The 27,088-nt window shown below is 37.5% G+C and overlaps 1 protein-coding gene across 3 annotated transcripts in view; it reads left to right on the forward strand.

Moving 5' to 3' along the window:
• Positions 1-26,340, forward strand: part of TMTC4 (transmembrane O-mannosyltransferase targeting cadherins 4) — a 52,997-nt gene extending 26,657 nt beyond the window's left edge. For 2 of the 3 annotated variants that reach the window (XM_065677985.1, XM_065677987.1), the window contains 12 exons: positions 829-921; positions 4,538-4,699; positions 5,474-5,676; positions 7,626-7,797; positions 7,882-8,013; positions 15,965-16,044; positions 16,222-16,329; positions 16,454-16,595; positions 17,271-17,385; positions 17,843-17,955; positions 22,811-22,880; positions 23,400-26,340. In XM_065677985.1, the coding sequence (XP_065534057.1) occupies positions 829-921; positions 4,538-4,699; positions 5,474-5,676; positions 7,626-7,797; positions 7,882-8,013; positions 15,965-16,044; positions 16,222-16,329; positions 16,454-16,595; positions 17,271-17,385; positions 17,843-17,955; positions 22,811-22,880; positions 23,400-23,551 (1,542 nt within the window). In that variant the 3' untranslated portion in view covers positions 23,552-26,340. Of the gene's footprint in view, positions 1-828; positions 922-4,537; positions 4,700-5,473; positions 5,677-7,625; positions 7,798-7,881; positions 8,014-15,964; positions 16,045-16,221; positions 16,330-16,453; positions 16,596-17,270; positions 17,386-17,842; positions 17,956-21,081; positions 21,261-22,810; positions 22,881-23,399 lie in introns of those variants that run through there. The other variant, XM_065677986.1, reaches the window with a different exon arrangement.
• Positions 26,341-27,088: the final 748 nt, after the last annotated feature.

Raw genomic sequence — 27,088 nt, forward strand, 5'->3', positions numbered from 1 at the left:
AGACTTGAGGCCTCCCAGTGTACTCACTCTTTGCCTCACTTAGGACTGTTTTTGCTGTGTTTCTATCCATTTAGTCTTTAGAACATTGAGGTAATTTCCAAACTTATTAGGGTATAGACTAAATATTCAAGACTTGTCAAGGTTGGTGATTACTGAAACATTGAAAAAACATGGGAAAATGTTAAATTTGGATTTTATTGGTCACCTCAACAGAATTACCCCTGGATAATTTTTTTTTTTTTTTTGCTTGCTTACCTGGGGGCAGTATCTGCAAGTGTAGTCCTGCAAAACACCAAATATGGTCTAGTTTTTAGTGTAATTTCAGGAAGCAATCCTGGTACCTCTGTTACATCTTTCAGAGCCTTTTTTATGAGAATTTATGTACCCTTTAAAAATAGTATTTCTGAAACCTGACAGTCAAAAGATACCGTGCTGCACAGCAAAAAATATGCAGAAGGCTTAAAGAAACTCCACCTTACTGACAGAAGCCTTACTTTTGGCTGCAGTATTTATGCTGCAGAACACTTAGGAAAGAAGATGGAAAGGAGAATACTGTTGTGACTATGTATATGGGGTCTAGCTTGCTGGTACATGACATTCCCTGAAGGGTAATTCCATGTAACAGGAGAAACCCCATTACAGTTACATGATATTCTACTCATCTGAGCTCAGGTTTTTAATTTACCATTTTGCTATTATTACTACCAATTTATCTCTCTACTTGTTTGGGATCAGAATTAAGATGCTCAACAACTCATGGTAGAAGTGAAATATAAGATGTGGTCAGCTGCTCCATCTTATGCTCTCATTTTTCTTCTTGTTGCTTAGGGCTTGAATGCAGTGTTTGATGCACTGGTGATTAACAAGCTAAATGTTTTGGAGCTTATTCAAAGGTTACTACATAAGGACAAGTCATTGGAGGTGAGTCCTCAGAGGTTTTGTTCACTGTCCATTCAGACAGTCATGTACTAAAAGACAAACAACTTCTGATAGTTTTGTGGTTTCTGAGAATTTAAAAAAAAAAGGTATTTTCAGTCAGTCTGTGCTATGATATCTTTGCAGCAACATGAGTAGTAATGGGATAGCATTAGAATTTTATTGGATAGTGAAATCCACACTTCTCTCAACAATATGTTGAAATATAGTGTGGAAGAGCTTGCTGCTTGATGCAGTAAATTCACTAGGGTCAGTAGCTATACATTTGAAATGGTTGTTTAACACAGTTTGGTCAGAGTAAAGAGAGGTGTTTATTCAGATTCTCAAATGAAATAGACATTTGAAAAAGTACATAAAAAAATTATGTCTACTTTGTCAATCCCACTAAAGTATTAGAATCATGGAATTATAGAATAATTAGGGTTGGAAAGCACCTTAAGATCATCTAGTTCCAACCCCCCTGCCATGGGCAGGGACACCTCACACTAAACCATCTCACCCTATTACACTGTTTTTTTTTTCTCAGAATACAAATTACCAAACAGGAGACAATTCCTAGTAGCTTAAAAAAAATATGTATGTAGGCACTGATCAAATAAGGATAAAATTTCTGACTTTTGTTGGTATCACTTTATCTAGTATTGGCTCATGGTATCTGGCACCTAGTATTTGCACTGGCAAACAAATCACAGAGTCAGCCTCAGGTGAATGACTGATAGCAGCCAAATAGACTAACAGCACACTAGCTGTTCAGCTGCTAAATCATTTGCTTCTCCCATCCAAGGTTCAGCAAGACAAAGGAGTATTCACTGTACTTTGCTTCAATCAGTGGTTTTACTGCAGGGAAGTCTTGCTTATGTTTCTGAGTAGCAGAAGTCCTATGGGGCTCTTAAATTCCTTTGTAAAGAGTGAAGTGAGGAGCTTCATAGGGAAATCAGTGCAAATGTAATCTCTGGAATCGAAGCAGTAGATTTGACCAAGGACGGCTGAGGGGTCCAGGAGTATTTCGGGCAGCAAATTAAGAATGCTGGAGAATTTTGCTATATAACGAGTAATGTTAACAAGTATATGACAAGGAAAGAATCTAGAGCTGTGGCAGATTAAGGTCAGCTCAAAATTAAAATGATGGAAATAAAAGGTAATAAGGATGACCCTGGGAATAAGTGGCCAATCAGCCTCACATCAGTGCCTGGTAAGATCATGGAACAGATCCTCCTGGAAGTTATGTCAAAACATCTGAAAGATGGGGGTGATTAGAGAGAGGCAGTATGGCTTCACCAAGGGTAGATTGTTCCTGAATATCTGGTGGCCTTCTACGATGGAGTGACTGCATCTGTGGACAAGAGGAAAGCTGCTGATGTCATCTACCTGGATTTGTTTAAGGCCTCTGATACGATCCCCCACATTTTGCTGCTAAAATTGAGAGGTACGTGTTTGACCGATTGACTGTTAACATGGATAAGGAATTTGCTGAATGTCCACATCCAAAGAATGCAGTCAATTGTTCAATGCCCAAGTGGAAAGAGTTCATATTTAGGCCACTACTATTTAATATCTTCATCAATGATGTAGTGGAATTGAGTACAGATGACACCAAGCTGAATGGTGCAGTTGCAGGAATGGGTGTCATCCAGATGGACCTTGGCAAGCTTGAGCTCATGTGAACCTTATTAAGGTCTTCAAGGCCAAGTGCAAGGGTTCTGCACATGAGTTGGGCAATCCCCAGTATCAGTACAGACTGGGGTATGGATTGGGAGCAGTCCTGTGGAGAACTTAGTGACTCCTGGTAGAAGAAGAATTGGATATGAGCCTGAAATGTGTGCTTGCACCCTAGAAAGCCAACTGTATCCTGGACTGCATAGAAAGAAACGTGGCCAGTAGGTCAAGGTAGGTGATTCTGACTCTCTGCTCTTGTGAAATCCCCCAGATCCATTTCTGGTGTGGGTGAAAGACATGGACCTGTTACAGCATATCCAGAGAAGGGCAACAAAATGGTCAGAGGGATGAAGCACCCCTCCTATGAGGAAAGGCTGAGAGAGTTAGGGTTGTTTAGCTTGGAGAACAGAAGGCTCCAGAAAGACCTTATTGCAGCTCTTCAGTATACTTAAAAGAGGCTTATATAAAAAATGGAGACATACTTCTTTACCGGTGCATGTAGTGATAGGATATGGGGCAATAGTTTTAAACTGGAAAAGGGCAGATCTAGATTGAATGGGGTAGAATTATTTTCAGTTGGAAGGGACCTACATTGGTCACCTATAGTCCAGCTGCCTGACCACTTCAGGGCTGACTAGAAGTTAAATCATGTTATTGAGAGCATTGACCAAATGTCTGTTGAACACTGACAGGCTCGGGTCATTGACACCTGTCTAGGAAGCCTATTCCACTGTTTGACCAGTAATAAATTCTTTACAATGAGGGTGGTGACACAGTGGAACAGATTGCCTGGAGAAGCGTTCAAGGCCAGGTTTGACAGGGCTTTGAGCAATCTGATCTAGTGAAAGATGTCCCTGTCAATGGCAAGGGGTTGGACTAGATGATGTTAGGCCCCTTCCAACCCAATCTACTCTATGATTCTGTGAAATGTGTCAGCATCAAATGTTTTGGAGGATTACTCTTTAAGCATGGAGAGCTGAAAGTGTTTTGTTTCCAGTTTGTGACTTTTAAACAGTTCTCTCTGGGTAAAGAAAACATTACATAGCCTTTTTCTTCCTCTTTCAATAGAATCAATTAATTTTACCTCCTGCCACTTCCAAAAATCTGTTCTTTTTTAATAGAAGTGTATCTAAGACTTTTTGTTTTGTTTTGTTGAAAGGCAGATCTTAAATTCTCATACTTGCTGATATTTTTTTTCTTCTCTATTAAAACAGGTTTCAGTTTCATGCCAGATTTTAGTTAACTCTAAATCAAAGATAGTAAAAAAAACCCACTTCTTCCGCTTTTAAAATTCTGCCTACTAAGAGATTTTTGTGGCAGTTTGTGAAATCTGGCTTTTAAGGAGCTGCATGTACTGTTAAGTGAAGCCTGAGATAAGAGGTTTTGTGTAGTTAAACCATCATAAGGCAGGTATAAATTGTCACTGCGTGGTTTTCCTTTATAGCACAATTCTCTTCCAAAAACAGTTTTACAGAAAAGGTTTACTTACAGTACTCATTGTAGTGACTTTGGTTACTGAGATGTGTAAGTTGGAAGTAACCGTTTGAGCACAAAGGCTACCTTCATGTAAAATCAGCATTACAAACTACTTTGTCCTTATGTATTCAGCTAAATATTTTATGATGACTCCATTGTCAACTACAAATATGAAAAACCCAGAGCTTGCACCAGTTACTAAGAAGGAACAAAACGGCTCCTGGTAAACCCAGGACAAGAAGGAAATGAAAATGCTGCCAAAAATATTTTGCAGTTCATCAGTGAAAGCGTACTAAAGTTTGAGAGTTTTCTAGTAACTGCAAAAATAATAAAAATGTCAACTCTAATAGCAAAAATGCCCAGGAATAGCCTCTTCTTTCTGAGATAGTGACCAGAAGGATGAGAATGTAATGGAGAAGATAACGAATGTTTTTTATATGAGTTTGTTTTTTCTTTTTCTTTCCTGTAGAATGCTGGGCTGTTAAAGAAGGGGCTGCTTTTCAGGATAACTCTTCTGATGTCTGGAGGGGCCAGTATACTTTATATACGCTGGAGGATTATGGGCACAGGGCCACCGGCTTTCACTGAAGTAGACAACCCTGCTTCATTTGCTGACAGTCTGTTTGTGAGAGTAAGTTATAAAGTTGTTTTTTTCTGGCCAGCTCAGAACATTTGTCATTGTCATCAAATTGAATTTTATTTTCTGTGCTTCAAAGAAACAATAAAGAGGGCAGTCTTTACACTTTAAGATGTGTGATGTGTCACCATCACTTGTGCTGCTGTGATGATTTTCTGCATCTTTCTTTTTTAATAGTATACCTTGTATATTCTTTGCATTTAATTTAGCATTCAGTGCACACGTGGAAGTACATTTCCATTTACTTGCTATTTTCCCCATCCATTCAAGGATTTAGGTTTTGCTGATTTTCATCCTTTCTCCACATACTGTGTTTGACTTTTCATCTGTTCTTTCACAATTGAACAAAATAGCATAAAGTTCTGGTCTGGTACATTTGAAGTATGTCTTGTCTGGCTGCATTAGGGCTCTTTCTGGAGATGGAGAATGATGGGTGAAGACAGTGGGTGCTTTCTCTTGACATTTTCTCCTATTGTAGGAAATTATTCTTTTTACATGTGGATATTGGTTGGACAGCACAAAATTGCATTTGCCAGTTCTGAATAGCAGAGCCACATAGCTATGATTAAAAAAAAATTAAAATTTAATTTCACAGCTGTAAAATAAATGTATATGTAACTAGTTGTAGACTAACAGTATTTAAGATCTCTTTAGTGTATAAGGTATATTTTGTCATAAAGGAAATGACAGCAGCGAGAAGAAATAAAGTTACCCCCTGCCCCTTAAGTTTAGTATCAAATAAATGTTTGTTTTCTTTCTGACTGACAGGCTATAAACTATAATTACTACTATTCACTGAATGCATGGTTGCTGTTGTGTCCCTGGTGGCTGTGTTTTGATTGGTCAATGGGTTGCATACCCCTCATTAAATCTGTCAGCGACTGGAGGATAATTGCACTTGCAGCACTTTGGTTCTGCCTAATTGGTCTGATATGCCAAGCTCTGTGCTCAGAAGACAGCCATAAGAGAAGGTAAGAGACAGCAATGAATTTTAAATGCCTAGCCAACTTAAGTACAGTATTATTTTGTTAAATCCACTATTGATAATTTTAACAATTCAGTGGAACCAGTGTCTAGCAAATGCAGTTCAAATAAATATTTATAGCTGTCATTACAGTTTTAGCCCAATTTGGGCCCATCACTGTACACAAACTACTAGGAAACAGAGTTGGAGGAGGAGGTATGCATGGCTACTTTATTTTTTTTTGTGAAACAGCATTTTGAGATCCTTAACACTGTTAGGTGGTAGAACGTAGTATGTGCTCAGAACAGAGTAGGAAATGATGTATGTTATGTTTTTGTCCCTACTTCTTATGAGTCATCATCTCTTTTAATCTTCTCCTAATAATGAAAGAGAGATGTGCGAGGTAGAAATGTTGGCCGTGGCCATACATTAAAAAGTAAAATGCTGATCCACAGTATGACTGAGGAAAGTACTTGTACTTTACCCAAAGGAACTAAAAACATTATTGTAAACTGTCTTACTAAGGGCTTCTGTTTAACTTTTCACATTCTGTTCCTGTGGATTTCATGCATGGTTAATTTCCCAGTTCTCTAAATTTTTTTAAACAAGTCAGTCATAGAATCATAGAATTGCTTGGGGTGTGCAAGGGACTTTAAAGGTCATCCACTAGACCAGGTTGCTCAAAGACCTGTGCATCCTGGCCTTGAACACTTCCAGGGATGGGGCATACATAACTTCTGTGGGCAACTTGTTCCAGTGTCTCACCACCCTCATACTAAAGAACGTCTTCCTATATCTAATTTAAATTTAACCTTTTTCCATTTAAACCCATTACCTCTTGTCCCATCACTACATGCTCTTGTAAGAAGTCCCTCTCCAGATTTCTTGTAGGCCCCTTTAGGTACTGGAAGGCTGCTCTAAGGTTCTCCCTATAGCCTTCTCTTCTCCTGGCTGAACAAGCGGAACTGTCTCAGCCTCTCTCCATACGAGATGTGCTCCAGCTCTCTGATCATCTTTGTGGCCCTCCTACAAGTGCTACAAATGATGTCATACTTTCTAGTAAAAATGCACTCACTGATCCTATATTGCTGAACAGTTTTTAGTGAAAAGTGAAGAAAAAAGTATAGTGAAGGCCTAGGACTCTTGGGGATGATAAGAGAGTAAAAGGACACATCTACATTACAGTTTAGACATCTATTTGTAATAAATTAGAGTAGAAAACCATCCATGTGGCCTTTATAACAAACACCTGACACAGATCTGGGGTTCTTACTCATATCATCTCTGTAAAAGTAAGGTACCTAGTCTGACTAGATGATCTTTTTAGGTCCCTTCCAACCCTTGGGATTCTGTGATTCTGTGATTCTAAGTTGTTTAAGCTCTGTATAGTCCATAAAGATTTACCTGCTGAGGATTACTCATCCTAAAATAGATATCTAAGGCAAAGAAGACAAACTGCTGTGGGAACAGCATAGATTACTAACTTTCAAGTGGTTAACTACAATGGAATCTAATATTAATGTATTTGTTAGGAAAGAAAACATTTTTTCAGTAGGATGTGTACCTAAGCTGCTTCTTTAACAGCAAGCTATATTTTTCCCCTCTTACTGACTTACTAGTTCTAAAAATAGACAGGTAGCTTTTAACATTACTTTTCCTGCCTGTGTATTTTAAATAGGAATTATGTAATTAATGTGTAATTGGGCTATTTTCTGGCTTGGAAGCAGGAACATTGCTTTTCTGTAAATTATAGCTAGGATTTTAAAAGTGCCTGATAGAAGTGTCAGAACCTCACAGAAATTTATGTTTTGTTAGCGGCTCTCAAAAGCTGCATTTGAATGCCCTCTTCCATATGCATATCCTTCTACAACGTTTAAATAATGTTTATATGTTAAATGGAAAAGATACCTTTGTTAAGATTTGTGGTTAATTTAAGAATCTGTTTCTTGTTTGCAGAATTCTTACACTGGGACTTGGATTTCTTATTATCCCTTTTCTTCCTGCAAGTAATCTGTTCTTCCGAGTAGGATTTGTTATTGCAGAGAGAGTTATCTACCTCCCCAGTATTGGATATTGTATTCTGTTTACATATGGATTTAGTCTCTTGAGTAAGCAAGCCAAGAAAAAGGTACCATCAAAACAATCAGTGAAGTTGATGATGAGGTGCTTCAGATGAATGGTTTCTTTCTTAACTTGTCTCTCTTTCCTTAAGAAAATTCTTGCTGTGGCAGTTCTTGGAATCTTGTTGATAAATGTTATGCGCTGTGCACTCCGCAGCAATCAGTGGAGGTCAGAAGAACAGCTTTTTAGGAGTGCACTCTCTGTGTGCCCTCTGAATGCAAAAGTAAGTGACTTGTGTGGACTTTTAATCTTTTTTAAGTGTTTTGGGATTTGGGATAGAGGAGGCATTGTGCATGGTCAATATATTGTGTTACTCACAGTCTTTATTGGTGCAAGAATGTGACATTGACAGGTTGGTCACCTAAATTACAGTGGGAGCATAGTCAAAATACCAGACAGTGCAAGTTACAATGTAATAATTGTAATTCAGAACTTAGGGTAAGAGAGGAGAGGGGAGGGAGAAGAGGGAATAGTCTTTCGGGAAAGGCATCCAATCAAATTGGATGTACTGTTAATAAAATCTACTAAAACAATTGTGCATGTAATTGCAAGTTATTACAAAATATCAAAAGGAAAGTAAGTTGGAGTAAATGAGTTGTAGCAATGTATTCACCAGAGTAATGCCTACGCTATATTTTTACAATCCTTTCTGTGTGCCTTCCAGTGGTATATGTAGCAAACACAGGTAAGGGACAAAGCAGCATATTGTCAGTGTAATTGCAGGATGTGGGGATAAAATATTTGCTTCCACATCTGCTCTCTTACAGTGGATGAATGGGCTAGAGTCTTCAGACATGGGCATTAAGGAAAACTGCAGTATTCCCGCAAAGTTTAGTGAGGGAACAGGAAAGAGGGTGGGACTGCGTAGGATGTTTCACTGGGCTGAACACCAGTGTTTGGCATAGTAGGCTGAATCTAGCTTGCCAACAGAGGTGACCTCCACAGCAGTCCTTTGACAGCTGAGAGTGTAATCTGTTGGAGTATACCACACGGCCCTCATGTCTGAATTTTAGCAGAGATTGTCTTTGAAGAGCCTTGAAATAGGAATGTGCAGCTTGTTAATACAAATACATTGATGTCTTAAAAGATTAGATTTGTGCAGTGTAGGGTGGCATCTAGACAATACAGATCAAGACAGAGTTTAAAAAGGACCTTGTGAATGCTCAACTTTGCAAAAAGAGAATGATAAACCTAGCATCTACTGGAATGCAAATATGCAGCACTGAGCTGTAAAAAACATATATGGCCAATACTTAGAAGATGGCGATGTAGCTCAACAATCTCAGATTTCAATACATAGAAAAAGAGCTCTTGTATTTTATTGTGTGGCAGTGGTAGGCAACCATCTTCTTTTTAATGATGACCTCAGTATATCTTGTCTTCTGGATGACAAGTGCATACTATAAATGGAGCAAATGCAATCTGTTTCTTTGTGTGTAACTCCATCCATCTGCCATGGTAAGAGTGCTTTAGACAGATCCGTACTCTTTGCCTGTGCTCCAAGCTCCTTGGACTCAAGCCATGTTTGGCTGGGAAGCTGTGTAGCTGTGTTCACACAGTGCTGTGCTTGAGCTGATAAGCTGTATGCAAGCTACTGAACTAATGCAGTTGGTTCAAAGCCAATGAGTGTACAGGGAAAATGAGCTTGTGTTTGTCAACACTGGGCTGTGTAGACACGCCTGAGCTGTAGTGATGCTAGTGACAGCTTGCTCAAATGGAAAGCGTGGTGATGTGAACAGGGAGGGGTTTGTAGGTTCACATTCAAATTTTGCTGAAGGAGTAACTGAAATCACAGTAGTAGGGAGCTTTCCTAGGCAACAGCATTAGGGAATCCATGTGTGAAAACCAGTCTGTTTTTTTCTTTATGGCTTCAGCTACATTTATTCAATTTTGACAAAAGTAAATGTAAAAATTGGGTCTAGGTTCTATTGTGGTCTTCTGTTGTCATCTTGAAACTGCAGGCTTCCTTTATAAATGACTCCACAGGACTTTCTTTGACTGGTCTCTTTATTTCAGTGGGTGGCTGATGCAGACCAAAAGATGATGGAACACAGATAATAGTTCTTTCTTGTTCTTAGACATCTTTAATACGTGTAATGTGGTCATGCTTTATTTCCTTTATGTAGCCAGGGTGCCAGATTCTCCTGGTGTCCCCCAACTAGCAACAAAAGCTGCAGCTCCTACTTTGTGTTCTGTGGTACAACTCTTCAATTCCAAATTGTCTGTCTGTGAGCAATGTGGAGTAAACTTATCTTAATTCTAAGTAACAAGTAGCTACAGCAGTGCCTTCTCTAATTTAAAGACTAATCTTTGAACTTCTGTTTAGATAGAGGTGTGGAAACTGCATTAAATTAGACTGTCCCGCATAGTAGTGAATCTGTCCCCTTGAGTGATGGATGCATCTAGCTTGAGGATGAAATTTAGCATCAACTTTGATAAATGTTGCACAATGATTTTAAAATACAGTGGAAATAATCACATACCATAACAAAGTTACAGAAATTTTGATTTTTAAAAAAAGTTTGTAGCACAGATTTTAACTGGTTTAAATATTTAACAAATGTTTGAAATATTATTTATTTTAAATATTTAAAATATTTTGTTATATTTGTTATGTATATCATATAGATTTTTTTTTTATTTATTTATTCTTTTTTAAGAGAGAGAAAGAAGCATGTTACAGATCTGCACAGGTTAATCATGTCCAGGATTATGCCACAAATTTGAACTTGAATGGTCCTGCACTTAAATTGGTTTCAGAGGTTGTTAGACTGAAACAGTATGCATTTTTAATATATTTGGCAGTATTTTTCTTTGTTGAACGGAAGGTCCCTGAATACTGATTCCATTTCCTCATACCACCTTTATTCATAGCTTATAGACTGACTTAATTTCTGGAGCTCAGTGGTTATATACACCAGTATGAGTTAGAACCAGGCCTGTGTCGTTTATGCTAAAGCAAATTTTGTGAACAGTTACAGAGACTGTTTTCTCCAGATACGTTGATTGTGTGTTACCGGTCAGAACAGGTTTTATAAATAGGTAGTTTGTAAATTTGGAATATTTCAGTACTGCTGGTTGAAAAGGCTCACTAGGTCCAGTTTGGCATCTTTTCATTCGATGTTTTTATGTTGCAAGCTTAGTTAATCCTGGAGTGCTTTGCTGAAGTACTAGAATATCTAATCATAGGCTATAAATGCGGTTTCACCATATCAGACTACTGGCTTGGATTTATCTCCTTAGCTTTAGACATCTACATCTGACAGAGTCAGCCAGGCTCCCTTTATAAGTGGGGAGGAGAAACTGTCCCTTTTAGCATGTGGTTCATCATTACCTTGGACTAAATGGCTGGCGTAGGCCAGAAAGACTGCACCCTAGATCAGTGTCCTTATCTCCACTGATGATAAAGAAATCCTAGAGCAGATATGGATACATAAGGTTATGTGAGATTTTGCTCTTGTTCTACTGCTGCTCACTGTTTCTAGGCATTGCTGTAATGCTCCTCACCTTCTGAGGTGAGGTCATTAAACATTGTTTCTTTTAATTTTAAAGATTATTCCCAAAAATGCGATCTTACTGCTTTTTTTGCTGTTGGAATTGTTTGCACTTTGGAAGTGCCAAGTTACTTTTTCTCAGCTTTTAGCAAAGCCACGTCAGTTTTAAAGAATCCAGAAATTGTCTTTATTTCTGGATGACTTCCTCTGATTATCTAAATAAATTTCAGTTGCATTGTTAAATACATTGGGAAATAGTCACCATTTTTCTTTTCCTGGATTTGGAATAAGTGAATTTAAATGATTTTGAATTGTTAATATTCTGTATGCAATCTCCTAGCTACTGGTTTTTCCTTAAAGAATAGAAATTCATAAACATAATTTAAAAAAAAACCAAACATTTCACTAGCAACTTTTCTACAATAATAAACAAGGAAGTTACAATATTCCCAACAGAATATGTTACTAACCAGTCTGTCTTGACATACTAAGGGTAGTAACTTCGTATTTGATGCTTTATGCAGGCTGTAATTATTACAGATACGAGTTTGTCAAAGACAAGTTAACGCTAATACTGAAAATGTACTGCAGAGTTTGAGATTACTTTCTACACTTTCTTAAAAGGGCTTGTAAAACCTCTTTATGACAGAACAAGGTTTAGTGCTGTTTAAGGATTCATGAAGCTGATCTAGGCAGCATTTCCTTTAGATGCTGAGAAATTCTTTCTATGCTATGTATTAAATATCTTCTGCAGAATTTACCTTAAGTGCTGTGGGCTATGTTTATAGCTGCTCTCTGCAGTGTTTTGCCACACAGATACCATTTTAGATGTAAATTTTTTATACAAGCACAGTCATACATAAGAAATTTTAGACAACATTAACCGCACAAAACATGAAGTTCAGAAAGGCTTTATTATTATTTAGAAAACAGAATTTCAGTAGCAGAGGAAAGAGTGTTTGGTTGAAAAAGCCAGCATTGAACAGAAGCATCTGCATGTTTCTGTACAAATTTTGACATCTGTGCTTTGCTTCCATCCTTCTCAGCAAATGTTCATATTTGCTGAAAAAGGGTTATAAGCAGCTAGGGAGAGAGAATAAAAGAGTTGATAATAGTAGTACTCCAACTGAGGGGGTGTACCTCCTGGAAGATGATATTATATTTCAGTTTCTTCCTACACTGCTTTGAGTGAAAAAAAATCTGCTTGACAGCAAATTTGGTTTTGTACAGAAAAATATCATTTTTCTCCCTCATTTAAATGTGTGTGCACATTTAAACTCTTAAATGAACTCTATTCAAGCACTATTCTAACATAGTATACTTTTTTATACTAGGTTCTTAGGCCAACTGAGGTATTGCAAACAGTCAGTTCTTTGGCTAGGCTATGGTGCCATGGTTATGTTAACTTTAGAAAACACATGCCTGTTGAGATCAACTAGGTTCTACCTTATGGTATTTTTACCTAATTGCCCTGAGAGAATATTGTGTTGTTTATGCATCCTAAGAAATGCTCTTTTTAGCGCAACTACTGTAAAGTAATTACCTGTTTAAGATTGATAAAGGAGCATGTGGGCATAATGTAGTAGGCCATTTCCTGTTAATATCTATCTTTAATCATTTAATAACAAAATGTTATGTCTGCTCTTAAGTGTTTAATCAGGAAAGGAAAATCCTCCCTCCCAGGCTGGCATGCACAATATCTGTCAAAGGCAGAACCACCACATCTCTAGAGATAAAATGTAAAGCATCACACTGGCCCCGCCGTTTTTAGAGCCCAGGTTCTTCCAGCACATTGGTATATAGAAAGTGCCTATGTCCTCGAGTCGTGCAGGCAGGGGTCATAGTAGAAGTCAAGGAGTGTTACAGCTTCATGCTTAGCAGAGGGCAGATAGTTATTGTAGGCCTAGTCTGGGGGAGCAGAGCTAAATGCTGACCTTGGCATCTCCCTGTCATGGCCAGTGATGTGAGAAGCATGACTGTATGGCAAAAGTCACCTGCACCTCTCAAATGGCTGTGTGCCTGAACACCCTTTGCTGACTGTTCTTAAGAGCAGGATGTTACTGCGTGTTATAATCCATTGTAAAGCTGGTTTTGTCACTGGATGTTTATGGCAGACTGAGGAGCTCTTTTGGTTTGTTTTAGGTTTTCTTCCCTTCTTTGTCACTACCACATTAAGATAACTAGAGCTACAGTTTCACCTGAAGGAAAATCAGGAAACCTACATGTAACAAGGACCTCTTCATTTTCAGCAGTATTGTATCGAAACATTGTTTCCTTTCACACAGAAGCTATATCTAAGGACAGAAGAAATACACCATTAAAAATGCTAATAGTTCATTTAAATAGTTTTGCTCTCAGTTTTAATATAGTATTTCTCTTCAGTGCATAAAATATACATGTACACTTAGTATTTCATTTGATGTTTTGACTTGAGAGAATTGATATCTCTCAGGCTTCTGCAATCTATGTAACTGTGTACATGAGACATATGTTCTTACTACTGCTGCTGCTTTTGAGATAAAAATTGATATGAAGAAGTTACATGTTTTTAAAAAAATGAGTAAATAGAATCGGAAAGTAAAATGGTGACTGTTCCCTAACACAAGACAATTGACAGGTGAAAGGCTGAGTGGTTGGTGTATACCAAGATTTTTCTAATATGCTCTGTCCCCAGTCTTTAATAAAATTTCTTTTTTTCAGTAATGCTTATGACTTCTGTTAAAAAACAAACAAAACACTTCTTAAAGGTTAAATATAATCTTGTTTGCTGATATTGAAGGGTGAAGTCAGGTATTTTAGGGGCTAATACATATTATTGAGTGAAATCATTCCTTCTGTTTTGCCATAATTTATCTGGAAACACAGCAAGGTTTAATAACTGAATTTGCTCTGAATGAATTCTGAGTCTGTAAACTTTAGTATATATACTGAGAGCAATCCAGTGTGGTAAGAATGATATCATAGCGTCCTGAAACATTTCTGGAAGAGTTATACAAATAGAATTCAGTCCTAAGAAACATCTTTTAAGTTATATCATGTTACTTTAACGACTCCTGGGAAAACAATGCTATTCTTTTTTTTTCTTGACATCATCAACTGATCTTTAGAAATACATATGTCTTGATATAAAAGTACCATTCTGTTGCTGCTTTGCCGTGGGCCTTGTCATATTTTTGTGAATGTAAAATAGAAGTGCCTGGATATTTTATTTTGTTTCCTGGGAGCCATGCTACAACTACTTTTATAGGATGCTGAATTTGTGTATGATTTTATATCTAGCAGCCTGAGGAGCTGCTTCTGTGTATGCTTAGTAAGCTTTATAGCATCCTCGCTGTCTGTAGAACAAGTGAAACTACTTTTTCACTGATTTTTGAAAGCAGAGAAAATGTTCTTAACTTTATTTCTCGATGGTATGTTACTGCATAGTCACAATCATATAGAGATGGAAGTCAACAATTAAGTAACATAACAACTGGGTTCAAATATAATTGTGTGTACTACATCAATAGAGCCCAGGTATTGTGCCAAATACAATTAGGATTTTTCCTCTGATGGACACATCAGATAGAATCCTTTTTTGAATGTAGGTGAATTAGAGTTCTAAATGCATTACAGACTTATCTTTTTGTATGTCAATCTGAAGTAATTCCTGCATAGTGTCTCTGAAAAGATTTAAATTAGATTTTCAAAGTATGGAAGAAATGTCAATGTGTTTGTTTCAGATGAAGTATATACAATTTGATTTCAAATAGTAAGGTGATTTAAGTAATGAGTTCTGATCTAGTTGCCAAAAAGTCTGTTTTCAGGAGTCAAAATCTACTGTACTGTTAAATATGCTGATAGTTTAATTTGGTTTCCTTAATCTGTAGTTCAGGGTGATTTAAGTACTCACTGTACTTTGCTGTTATTTCTAAACTTGAGTCTTCCCTTTGATCAGGTAATGTAGTCTTCTGAGATCTGCCTTAAAGTAGGATTCAAGATGCTTTCCAACTGAGATTTGTCCTGAAATATGTTTTTTCCTATCTAGTCCGTGCCATAAGTTCAGATTATATGTTTTCTTCCCTGTAGGTGTATCTCAAAGCTTTAAATCCTTTCTTCGTTCTCTGCTTTTTAACAGGAAAGGTCTCCAACATGTATATACATTTATTTCAGAAACGCTTTTTGATGCATTTTTATCCCAAGACAATGGTGTGCATCTTTGTTATTTTTCCTTTGGTTTTGAAATATGTAGCTTAGTTTTTCTGTTAGTGTTGAGTTTCTTCTAGTTAATGCTATAGCGAAAGCAAAGTTCAGTCAACATTTACACACTGCTGTAGTGTTTATTCTGCTATGGCAGATTTGAGTCTGGCTTTCTCTTACATATCTGATAAATAAATGAAATTAAGAGCAGGAGGTCTCCATATAAAGAGTCTTATGGAAAGTATGGTGACCTCATTTACAAAATCAGGAAGTGAATAGTCTTTAGCTGGAACAGAGATTTATTAATTTATTCTTCAGATTTTTGTCTTGCTGTCTTCATCATATGTATTGTCTAGTCTTAAGTGTCTGACTACAGCAGAAAACAGCAGTGAATGATGGAGGTGCTGACTGGTTTTATTTGGAGTGAAAATTTTTAGCAATTTGGCTTCACAAAATACCTGACTGTGTAACATCTGGTACAATGTTTATCTGCGTTTTCAGGTGCACTACAATGTTGGCAAAAACCTGGCTGACAAAGGAAATCAAAGTGCTGCAATCAAATACTACAGAGAGGCTGTAAGGTATTAGGAATTTTTCTGCTTTAATGATCAATCCTAAAATTTCTTTCATGTTCAACATGAAGAAAATGCTTAGGTATTCATTTTCATGATCCTGCAGCATTGCAGAGCTAGCAATTTGCATATAGTAATACATGTTCCATACGTAATAATAATCATCTCTTAAATTTTAAATTTTAGGTTGAATCCTAAATATGTACATGCCATGAACAACCTTGGAAATATTCTGAAAGAAAGAAATGAGCTCCAAGAAGCAGAGGAGTTGCTGTCCCTAGCTGTACAAATACAGTATGTTTAGAACAGTGCTAAGCAGCGTTTTGCACCAACTGAGCAGAAATGATACAATCAATAGGATCCTTGTGTTCTAAATGCTCAATTGTTCTCTCTCTTCTTTTTTTCCCCATTTGCCCAGACCTGATTTTGCTGCTGCATGGATGAATCTAGGAATAGTACAGAACAGTTTAAGAAGGTTTGAAGAGGCAGAGCAAAGCTATTGGACAGCAATTAAACACAGGAAAAAATATCCAGATTGTTACTACAATTTAGGGCGGTTGGTAAGTGCTTTTGAATAAATTACATCTGTGACAGGAATGTGTGTGTGTGTGTGTGCATATAACAAAAAAAAATCCACTGTGCTGTTAAATATGCTGATAGTTTAATGCAGTTTCCTTGATTTGTAGTTCAGGGTGATGTAGTATTTTTGGTAGTTTTTCCTATTGCTTTCCCAGCATACTTCCTTCCATAGCAACCTTCTGTAGTCCTAAGTTTTTCATACAGAGAGGTATAATGAAAAATATAGATTGTGGTCTTTTGTTCAAAAGATATTATTAGTCATTTCCCAATATTAGACTGGTTTCAGTCATACATGTATTGTTAGGTAGTAGAACTATGCCCTAAAAAAATTAATGTAGATTCTTGGAAATAATAAGTAAATATTTACTTATTCTCTTATGTAGATTTCCAGATTCTGTGCTGGTTTTCTTCCCTATCGGTATATGCATATGTGAAAACAAGCCTGGGTGCCAGAGAAAAGCGGGTTAAAATTAGTATATAGCACTCTCTCTTCCATGCTACCATAGTATTCTTTTTACATTTCACATTTTTGTCTCTAAAGACAAGTTCTACTAGAATGGAATAGCTCTTTAGAACAGCTCTTTAGTGTCTTTTGTGCATGATAGGAAAGTAAAACAAATCAAGAGTGAAATGACTGGGATTTTCTTTGTATTTAGTACGCAGATTTGAATCGCCATATAGATGCATTGAATGCATGGAGGAATGCTACAGTTCTGAAACCAGAGCATAGTTTGGCTTGGAACAATATGATTATATTGCTTGATAACACAGGTATAAGCATATTTGAATGTTTTAATGAATAATTCAGTGTCTAGCAAAACTTAAAGCTTTTTCTGTATTTATCTAAAAGGAGGCATGCTTCTTGTTTGGCTGTCCAGCCACTCTATAAGTGGTTTTAAAGCATCACTTGGAATCCAGCCCATAAATCGAATTTCTGATCCTTATTTGAAATGCCATCATTGTGGAAGATGTTTGTATTGTAGACCAAACTTGACTTTTGAATCTGTGCTTTGTTGTTCTGAAGATGTTACCTGTTGAAAACAAAATGGGGGTTTTCTATTGTCTTATTCTGTGTAATTTTACATTTGCATGTGTATGAGGCCTGGTTTTCTTTAAAAATGCATGTACTCAGTTTGTACAACATGCATGCTTGCAGCATGAAAAGTAACTAATAAGGCTGTGTTAAAATATGCCTTTTTTGGGTTTTTTCCACCGAATGGGCTTCCAGGCAATCTAGCTCAAGCAGAAGCAGTTGGAAGAGAGGCCCTGGAATTAATACCTAATGATCATTCCCTTATGTTTTCCTTGGCAAATGTACTGGGGAAATCACAAAAATATAAGGTAGGTAATGAGCTTTCTGAGTGTTCAATTTTAAGCTTGGGGTTTGGTTGGTTTTTTTTCCTGTTTAAACTCTTTAAGCTTTTTGTAGAAACTGTTTGAGGTCATTGTCAACTGTGACTTAGATAATCAGGTTTAAATGCCCATTTCTGTTACCGTATTGCTGTGTGATTCTGGCCTAAGTTCATCCCATCTTATTTTAGATGCCTGGGTTATGAATGTTGCTGCCCTAAACTATTGTCAGTGGTCATTGAAGAGAAATAGGCATTTAGGCACACTAGAGGGCACTTAGGGTCTTGTATTGCTTCACTGCCGAGAGAGAGAGCCTGCTCTGATTTAGGGGCCTTGTTTCAGGAGCTAAAATTAGATGCGATACGCTAGTCCTTGTGCTTTTGGCATGTAAAGGAAGGAAGGTTTACCATTACCCCATATGAATTCTAGCGTTTTGCTCAGACACTATCTAAAACAGAGATATACAGACTTGCTAATTGCAGACTGAGGATGGGATACCTGGGTAATTCCAGAATATTAAGAGGAAAAGTTCATGCATTGAGCACTGTATTGAACTTTCTCTTGGATGCAGTGGACCAGCCTGTGAGTGGTGTACCTCAGCATTAGCTACTTCTATTTACAAGTAGTAAACGTCATGGAATTGATAAGAATGAGTTATTTTCCAAAAGGAATTGTATGAGCTGACAGAATAAATCATACACAGTTAATATATTTAGTTGTTTTAATTTACTCCGTAGTCACTGATTTATTTATGTGATAGGGACAAATTAATAATAAAGGAAGTTTTTTGTGTTCATCAGAAAACTGTCATTTACTGAATAATGGCTTTTGGGGGTTTGGTGGCTTTTTCATAGCAGTAATGTTAGCAGCACTGAAGGAATATCCTCAGTATATGCAAATTAAGGAGACTTCATTATGCAAAACTTCTCAGAATAGATACATTTTTCCTCCAATCACTTGGATTTTCACAGTCCTGTTCAGCTGTGGAGTCATGATATAGCCACATGAGAAGCCGGGGCCTGTGACAACCCAGCACTTACTTTAGTTTGTGATAAATTGCTGTTAAGACACCCCATCACTGTTTGTAGACTGGCTGGGGTTTTTTTTTCTGTACACTCTAATTCTTTTCTCTCTCCATCTGAGACTGTTATGTATTTTAGGTTAGTTTAACAAAGTTCCAAAAGGATACAAATTAACGGCCAGGATGTATAAGGGATGAGATTATGTAGGAGGTAATTGCTGAGATTATTTTGGTTAGTCGTGACTGTGAAAGAATAGAGGATTGTATAGTTATTCATCAAGAAGAGCATGCAGCATGACAGAATAAAGAGCATCTATAATGAGATAAGTAGAAAAAGTAAGTTGAAAACAAGCTAGAAAACTTCTCCAGGTGTAGGAGAAATAATTCTGTTTTAGTAGTTTTAAAAAAATATAAAAAAGAGGCAGTGCTTTTGATTGCCAGGTCTGAAAGGTCATTATGCTGCAGGGAAGTGTGTTGGAGACAAAGTAGAAATGACAGTAGGGGAAATGAAGCTTCCAAGTCAGCATCCTAAATAAAGTGAAAGGAGCAGTGGAGCCCAGCAAAGAAAGCAGGGAGCCAGAGAGTGTTTTAGTAGTTCAATATGGAGTAGTAGGTTTGCGCAGAGCAAAAACCTTAACTAGTCACTTGAAGTAGATGAATTCTAACAGAGAGAGCAAATTAAGAGGATCGAGAAGTGGACTCACTTAGAAAAGGTTATGATCTCAGCAGCTGTATTTTGCATCACCTTGAAAAAGCAGCTACATGGGGGAGGGGGCTTAGTGGGAGAATGCTAAATGACAACTAAAATGCATAGAAAATTCAGACTTCTTGTCCACCCCCTCACCATGTAAAAACAGAGAAGTAGATGACTCCCTAGTAAGAGGGGTTTGAGTGTTTGGAATGGGAGGGGAGTAGGAGGGGATGGAGACTATCAAGGTGATGGAGGTGATTTTCATAGCTACCTGGCTGTGTCTGATGTGAACCTCAGGCATTTCATTTACTGGATTACTTGTTAGGTGTGTATATAAAAGTTGTATTGGCTCTGTTGCCATAAAGTAAGATTTTTTCCTGCACCTTTTGTTATCTCTTATTTTAAAAGACATTGAGTTGAAAAGGTTATACTATGTTACAAGAGATTTCTTTCCATTCACCACAGAATATTCTCCTTCAGTTCCTAAAAAAAAAAGCAACCCTTTATGATTTCTGTTTCTATCTACTCATGAATGATTTATTGTTCAAAAACAAAAGCACATAAAGAATGAACTGGTTTGATGGTTTTGTTTTGGTTTTTTAATTAATATCTGTTATACGAAGTTAGAGGTCTCCTTTAAATGCTTGTTCTTGTCACAACGGATGAAGAACCAAGCTATCTTTAGTTCTTTGAAAATATGGATGCTGTACTTTTGTAATGTATACATCTATGCTTTTTCTGTGAAAAATACAATAAATTGAAACCATTCAGCTTTTTTTTTTTTTTCTTTTTTTTTGTATTTGAAATAAAGCCAGACTACAATTTTGTGCTGTGGCCTTGACAGCAGATGGAATGCAGTGTGCTTACCCAAAGCCTTTGCTATGCACAGTGTGCAAGTTTCTTGGCAACACTTAAAGATTTGGCAAGATACAGCAATTTGAAATATCATCGATGTACTGGAATGTGTATTTACTCCATATAGCTACAGTAATATGAATATAATGCACCTTAAATAGCCTTTAATCAGCCAGTATGCTTCTACTAGCTGCTGGGCAAAGTAGTGGTGATAAAAATGTTTTCAGCATGTAGTTGAAAATGTATGGTAATGGCAGCCAGCACTGAGAATCTATTTCATTAAATTTTCTGGGAGCACATTGCACTTGTCCCATCATGCCTTGGCAGTGAGAGGATGAGACCATACATTAGGTGCTTCTCCTTTGTGTAGGTGTGCAACTTTCAGGCATAAGAGTGAATTAATTGGACAGCACATTTTTCACTTTGATTGCTGTTAACCTGCCCAGTGAAGAAAACAGAGATTTACTTATTAGACCAAAAGAATAAAATTTGTTGGGTGAAAAAAATACAACTGATTACTATATGCTTTCAAGTGCTTGTTGATTTTTAGGCTTCGATGGTTATACGAAAAGGGAGGGATATCTTGCAACACCACTAGACTTGCCAAGTGTGACAGAGTTAAAATCATAGAATCATTTTTACTGAAAAGGACAGTCAGAGTCATCTGATCCAATCCCTGACCCAAACCAGGGCAATTTCCAGTTGAATTTTGAACATCCCTATGGATGGCGATTCTGAAACTTCTCCAGACAGCATCATCCAGTGCTTGACAACCCTTTGGTTTAAAAAAGTTTCGAGACATTTGGTTCCCTTGGTCAGTACTATCCTGGAAACAGGATGTCCTGCAAAAGGATTTGTCAAGAACCCTAGGGCTTGTAATTTCCTTGACCTGTGAAGATGAAGGCATTTTATGCATCAGCTTCTCCTGGCTTGAGAGTCGCAGCCTTATTTCTGTGCTCAGCAGTTCCCTGAAAGGAGCCCAGTTTGGGTTTGAATTTGGATATACTGGGAAGCTCTTAAGTCACTCAAAAGTTGAGTGACTCAATTTTGACACATCAGAAATTTCTTGCGTTTGAGGGACCTTTGCAGAGACTTATTTCATGCTTCACATGAGAAGATGGTGGAACCAAGAATCTGTCTAACAGGTTTTCTTTTTCAATAGAGCCTGTCTTGTGTTTTGTGGATTTCAGTAATAAAAGCTTAGCACAAAGGAAAACCCTTTTCCCCAGTTACTGTTCTCATATACCTCAGACAGCAAGTATGTGCATTCAGACAGAAGCCTACCACACTGAGGTAATTTCATCTTCAGTTCAGTTGCATTGAAACTGAATGGGCAACTTTCCCTAAAACACAGCACAGAATAGAAACCTATGTAAAATTTGCTTCCCAAAATATATAAAGTTGCATGCAAGTGAATACATATACTCCATTTGGATCGGGGGAGAGGTATCTTTTTAAACTTCTGCAAGGAAATATGCTCTGGAACAGAAGTATCTATATTAGCAGCTGCTTTGGGAAAATAAAAATGTCTGAATTTGAGAATAAATTTAGTGGTAAATTGTTCTCTGAATATTTGGTGAGGGAGTTCAGGTTCCCTAAGAACAAATTGGGTATCAACGGTCCTAAGAGTACGCCACTGCAAATGGGAGTCTGGAAAAGATAACTTGTGAGGAATATTTCAGTTGGCTTAATCTTTTTAAGGAGCAGGCACTCAGCTACTCTTCACTGAGAACCACACTGAAACAGGTCAGGTCTTGAGCAACCATGGCAGAGGAGTTGCAAGTAGATGATCTTATAGTCCTTTTCAATGATCTGTCTGAAAGGGGTTTACTGGAATGCCTCTATTTTAAATGCTAAAAACTATTTTAAAGGGAAAGGCACCTAAAAGCAGTTTGGTCAGATAGTGAATTATATTATCCTTAATTTGATTGAATAAGTAGGGAAAGCTTCAGTAGTTAACGTGTGAAAATACTGTAACTGTGGGTAGGGAAAAAAAGCAAGTAAACTGCTTTGCAAACTTCACTAGTGCTTAATAGCTGTCTGCTAAAATAATAGCAGCCTGTGAAAGCATGGCACCTATTTGTAGCTTTATTACTGTTTTGTGGAGGCTGTAGCCACCTGATAGTATCACATGGGCTTAGAATACATATGTACTGTGGTATCACACAAATTAGGAATGTTTGGGAGGGTTTTTAATTACAATCATGGGTCAGTTTTGTAATATTTTATATACTGAAGGAGTAGACTGTCCTGTTGACTTGTTCTTCTAAATTATTCAGGAATCTGAAGCTTTGTTTCTGAAGGCAATTAAAGCCAATCCAAATGCTGCCAGTTATCATGGTAATTTGGGTAAGAGCCTTTCCAACTCTTATCAGCTGTATTGTTTGTTTGCTTCATATTCATTGTGTTTTAAAAGAAAAAAGCATTCTTTTAAGCCTTCTTCCTGCTGGGCAGATTTCTATTTCACTTCCTAGAAAAACTGCCAGCCAGAAGAACAGGGCACTAAACCAGAAAAGCTGTCACACGATATGACAGATCAAGAGGGCTGCACAATCCAGCCCAGAGGTAGCTGCACTTCAGTGTCTGCAAATTGGTTCATTTATGCTATGCTTGTAACCCGCAATGAGCTCACCAGATAAGAGCTGCCATTTATGGCTGAAATGTAATTCATTCCTTCATCATTCCCATGCCAGTTCTGCTCCCAGGCTTTGCTCCTGCGGTTGGCAACAGAACAAGCAGCTACTGTGCCACCAGCCAGCAAGAGATCCTCACTGGAAAACAAATGCTTTAATGTTGTTTTCCAAGTGATTGGCAAGATTGCACATTATTCAACAATATTGCTAATGAAATTCCTCATTGATGTTCCAGCTGTGCTTTATCATCGCTGGGGAAATCTTGACTTGGCAAAGAAGCACTACGAAGTCTCTCTGAAGCTTGATCCTATGGCACCCGGGACCAAGGAAAACTACAACCTCCTAAGAAGAAAGCTGGAGCAATTGCAAAAGAAAGGCGGTGCCTGATGTTTCTATTCAGGTTGTCCGTGCATGCTGTTTACAAGTCATGTTACATGGGTATTTTTGACCATGTAAAGGATTCAGTTGTTATTTCTCAAAAATAATACCACCACCAGCACTGCACACTTGAATGTCCAATTATGCCCTCCTACAGATCCTAAAATTTCAGCATGAGGGTTTATTTTATTTTTACTCTTGAACTGCTTTTAAAGTCCCTTAGAACAGTTTTATAGGTATATGAAAGCAATGCAGATGGAATTTCACAGCTTTCACTTATAATTTGGTATCATCTGACTATTCTATGATTGACTTTTTAGTAGCAGGATGAATACCAGAAGGCAGTTTTATTTTTGAAAGTGATTCTTAAAAGTGCAATTTCCTGTTTAAATACTTATCAAGTGTGAAGAATATCCGTCCACTTCAGTTTTATTACTGCCTTCTACTGCCAGGCCTGCAGAGCCAGTGGAAGAATGGATTCTGTCCAGCACATCGGTCTGCACATGTAATTTGAGTTATGCCCTTGGTCTTGTGCCTGGCCTCCACCCTGTGAAGTGTCGGATTTGTAGAAGAGTAAACGAGGACAAGGATTTTGAGCATAAAGTTTGTCAGACAGTGCACTGCTGAGATATGCTTGAGTGAAGAAAATACTCTTCGATTAAGATGGCAGATGTTAGCAAGCAGCAAAGGGAAAAGAAGTGTGAGGCTGTAGAGAAGTCAGCTAGAGTTTGTGTCCTTGCAGACAGCGTCACCTAGCATAGACAGCTTGGGTAACGAGACAGAATTGCTTTAGCTCCTGCTGCAGGTCTGTGGTCTAAATATAGTATAGCATCTACAGGAGCTAATTCCTGTGTTCTCAGGCATTTCAGTGCTTTCTCGTTAAGGATACTATATCTTTCAGTTCCTATATTGTTGGTGAATTAGGAGAGAGTTTCTGTGAAAAAGTAACTGGGCAGACGACCTGACTTTGGCTGTTGATGTTTTAACTGGAAGGAACTCAGCTTCACCTTAGTCTCCTGTGGCTCATGTGTCTGCTGAAGTGTCAGTTAAATAAGCATAAACTGATCACATTGATGTGGGATGATTCAGAGATGGGGTACATTGATACAATGTTGCTTCTCTAAATGGGCTATGCTTTAATATATGTTTAAACTCTGGCTGCCCAGAGTTGTTTGTCTTGTGCTAATATTTACATTCATGCTTCAGATAGTCACATGTCTATTTGTTGTTTCCTTGGCATGGAAGATTGCTATTGGATACGAAAACTGAGGAATTTTACCTCTTTTCATATTCCTTTATTCTTTCCGACCCTGTACCCCAGGAAGATACTGATCAGTGCAGTATTTGTAGCTTTTCTAATCTGCCCAATGATTATTGTATAGGAGGTTGTGTAATGTTCTTCATACACAACTTACCTATGTGAGGAACCATTTAAAGTGTTGGGGAAATGCTTGCCGTAAGACAGGATGTCGCATGACCTGCCATCTGACCACCATGTAACCATTTTACATCTATACTGTTTTGAACTTCCTGTAGGCTACTTTTGTATTATAAATCTGCTTGGAAGTTACAGTTGTTTCAAGAACCAAGTGTGTCTGCAGAGCACACTGCAGTACTGCAGAGCTACCAAAGCATCCTCTGACAACACTAGTTTGGGTAACACAGGTAGTGCAGCTAATGTAGTACTCTTGCCAGGCTAACTGCCAATCTAGCCAGCAAGGCTGTGGCAGTGTGGTGTTGTCCGTAAGTTTGGTTTTGAATGAATTAATATGCCCACGTTATCTAATACATTGTCATACTGGTTTTAGTTGAGGTACCAGGGACATGTATTTGTGCTAGGGCAGTGCTCCTCTTCTGCAAATACAGCCTGTTTCTCAGCAGGGCTAATTAGTTTATATAGGGTACTAAGTTGATGCAATTGTTTCCATTTCTTCTGGTTTCTGGACAGATTTTTCAGAAGCTAGTTTCTGAATGTACTTGCAGGATATAAACATGCTCTTTGGTAAGTGTCTGTATTGATCCAGCAGAATGTTGTATCACTATGAGTAGTCATCTTCTAAAAACCAGCATAGTTTAGTCATTACCAGCTTTTGTATCTGAAACATGCTGAAATAGATACACCCTTCAGTACAAACAGCAGACTTCTAAGACTGCCATACGTAGCCTATTATTCATCAGACACAGAGAATACTTGGCTACTTCAGTCAATGAAGTATTAAAGAGCTGGGATCTGGCTGGATGAGCTAATTTATAGCAGAAGATAAGTGTGTTTAATCATGTCTTTTCTGTATATTTGGAATATGACATACTGAGTTTAAATTATTATTCTCATCATAAGGTTCATATGTACAGTTCTCCCTGTTGCTTGCCACGTTAGCTTTACAGAAATCCAGTAGATCAATATTATGTATGGGGTATGAATTCTCTCTAGATCATTGTAAACCAAAGTTGTTTTAGGAATTCCTCTGTGGAGGTCTGTCAGTCATTCTACTCAAGAATCTTAGATACAAGAGACATGCCAACAAATTGATGGTTTTGTTGGCATTTAGAAGTGGTGTTTACTCTTCAATACAAACAACATGAGTTCTTGATTAGTTTTCTGACTGTTTGTATTTTTGTGAGGGTTTATTTGTTTTGTATCATTTTCAGTGCTATATAAATTCAGTGTGATTACTTGTATGACAGTAATAAGAAGGATACAATTCTGTCTCAGTGTGATGTTAAGGCAGAATTAGGTTCAAAAGAAGCAACAAACAAAACTGCTTTTTTAATAAAAAATTCCTTAAGACTTTGAAGAATGCTAAGATTTTTTTACTTTATTTTCAGAAATATTTTGAGAGTGCAAATGATTGAGTTTTATTTAAAATGGTTAAATGTTAACCTTTTGCTTGGTTTTTCATACCTCATGAATGACTTCTGGAACAGAACAGCCTGGAAGAGAGAAGGGTGAAGAATAAGTGGGTTTGTACATAACTGTTGTTACAAACAGTTTCTGTCTTTCCAGCATGCTGGATTTTTTCCCATTACCTTTCCACCATTGCTAATTACAGAAGATTAAAGTTACTTTCTTATCAGGTGGCTTGCTTGATTCTCTAATGAAATTTAGAAAACTGGATACTTTTATTGTTTTCTTCAAAGATTGCCTGTTCAAGTACAGTTCTGAAGAGAGAAATACAGAATGATTCAGTGCAAAAAATGGAGTCAGAAAAACATTCACAATGACTGCTATGGATGAGAGTCTCTTTTCACCAAAAACTTCCAACGGAGTTCCTTAATTGTATGCTTCTGTCATGTTTAGACCAATGCCATGTACACGAAGTTTCCTATTATTTAATTTCATACTTAGGATTTAAAGTTTAGAGATGGGGGTTGTACATGTGTGTTTATGAGCACTCAGAAATAAAAATGTTAAGAATGGTTTGTTAAAAATACAGGTCTATTCACTGGGAACCTGTTTCCTTCATGTTTGAGACCTGCACCTGAGCTATCTGTCCTAGTTTCTCTTTATAGTCACTGGGAAAAAAAAACAAACCCAGGTAACTTGAA

The sequence above is a fragment of the Lathamus discolor genome, chromosome 4 (assembly GCF_037157495.1).
Source record: "Lathamus discolor isolate bLatDis1 chromosome 4, bLatDis1.hap1, whole genome shotgun sequence".
In the NCBI taxonomy this organism is placed as follows: Eukaryota; Metazoa; Chordata; class Aves; order Psittaciformes; family Psittacidae; genus Lathamus; species Lathamus discolor.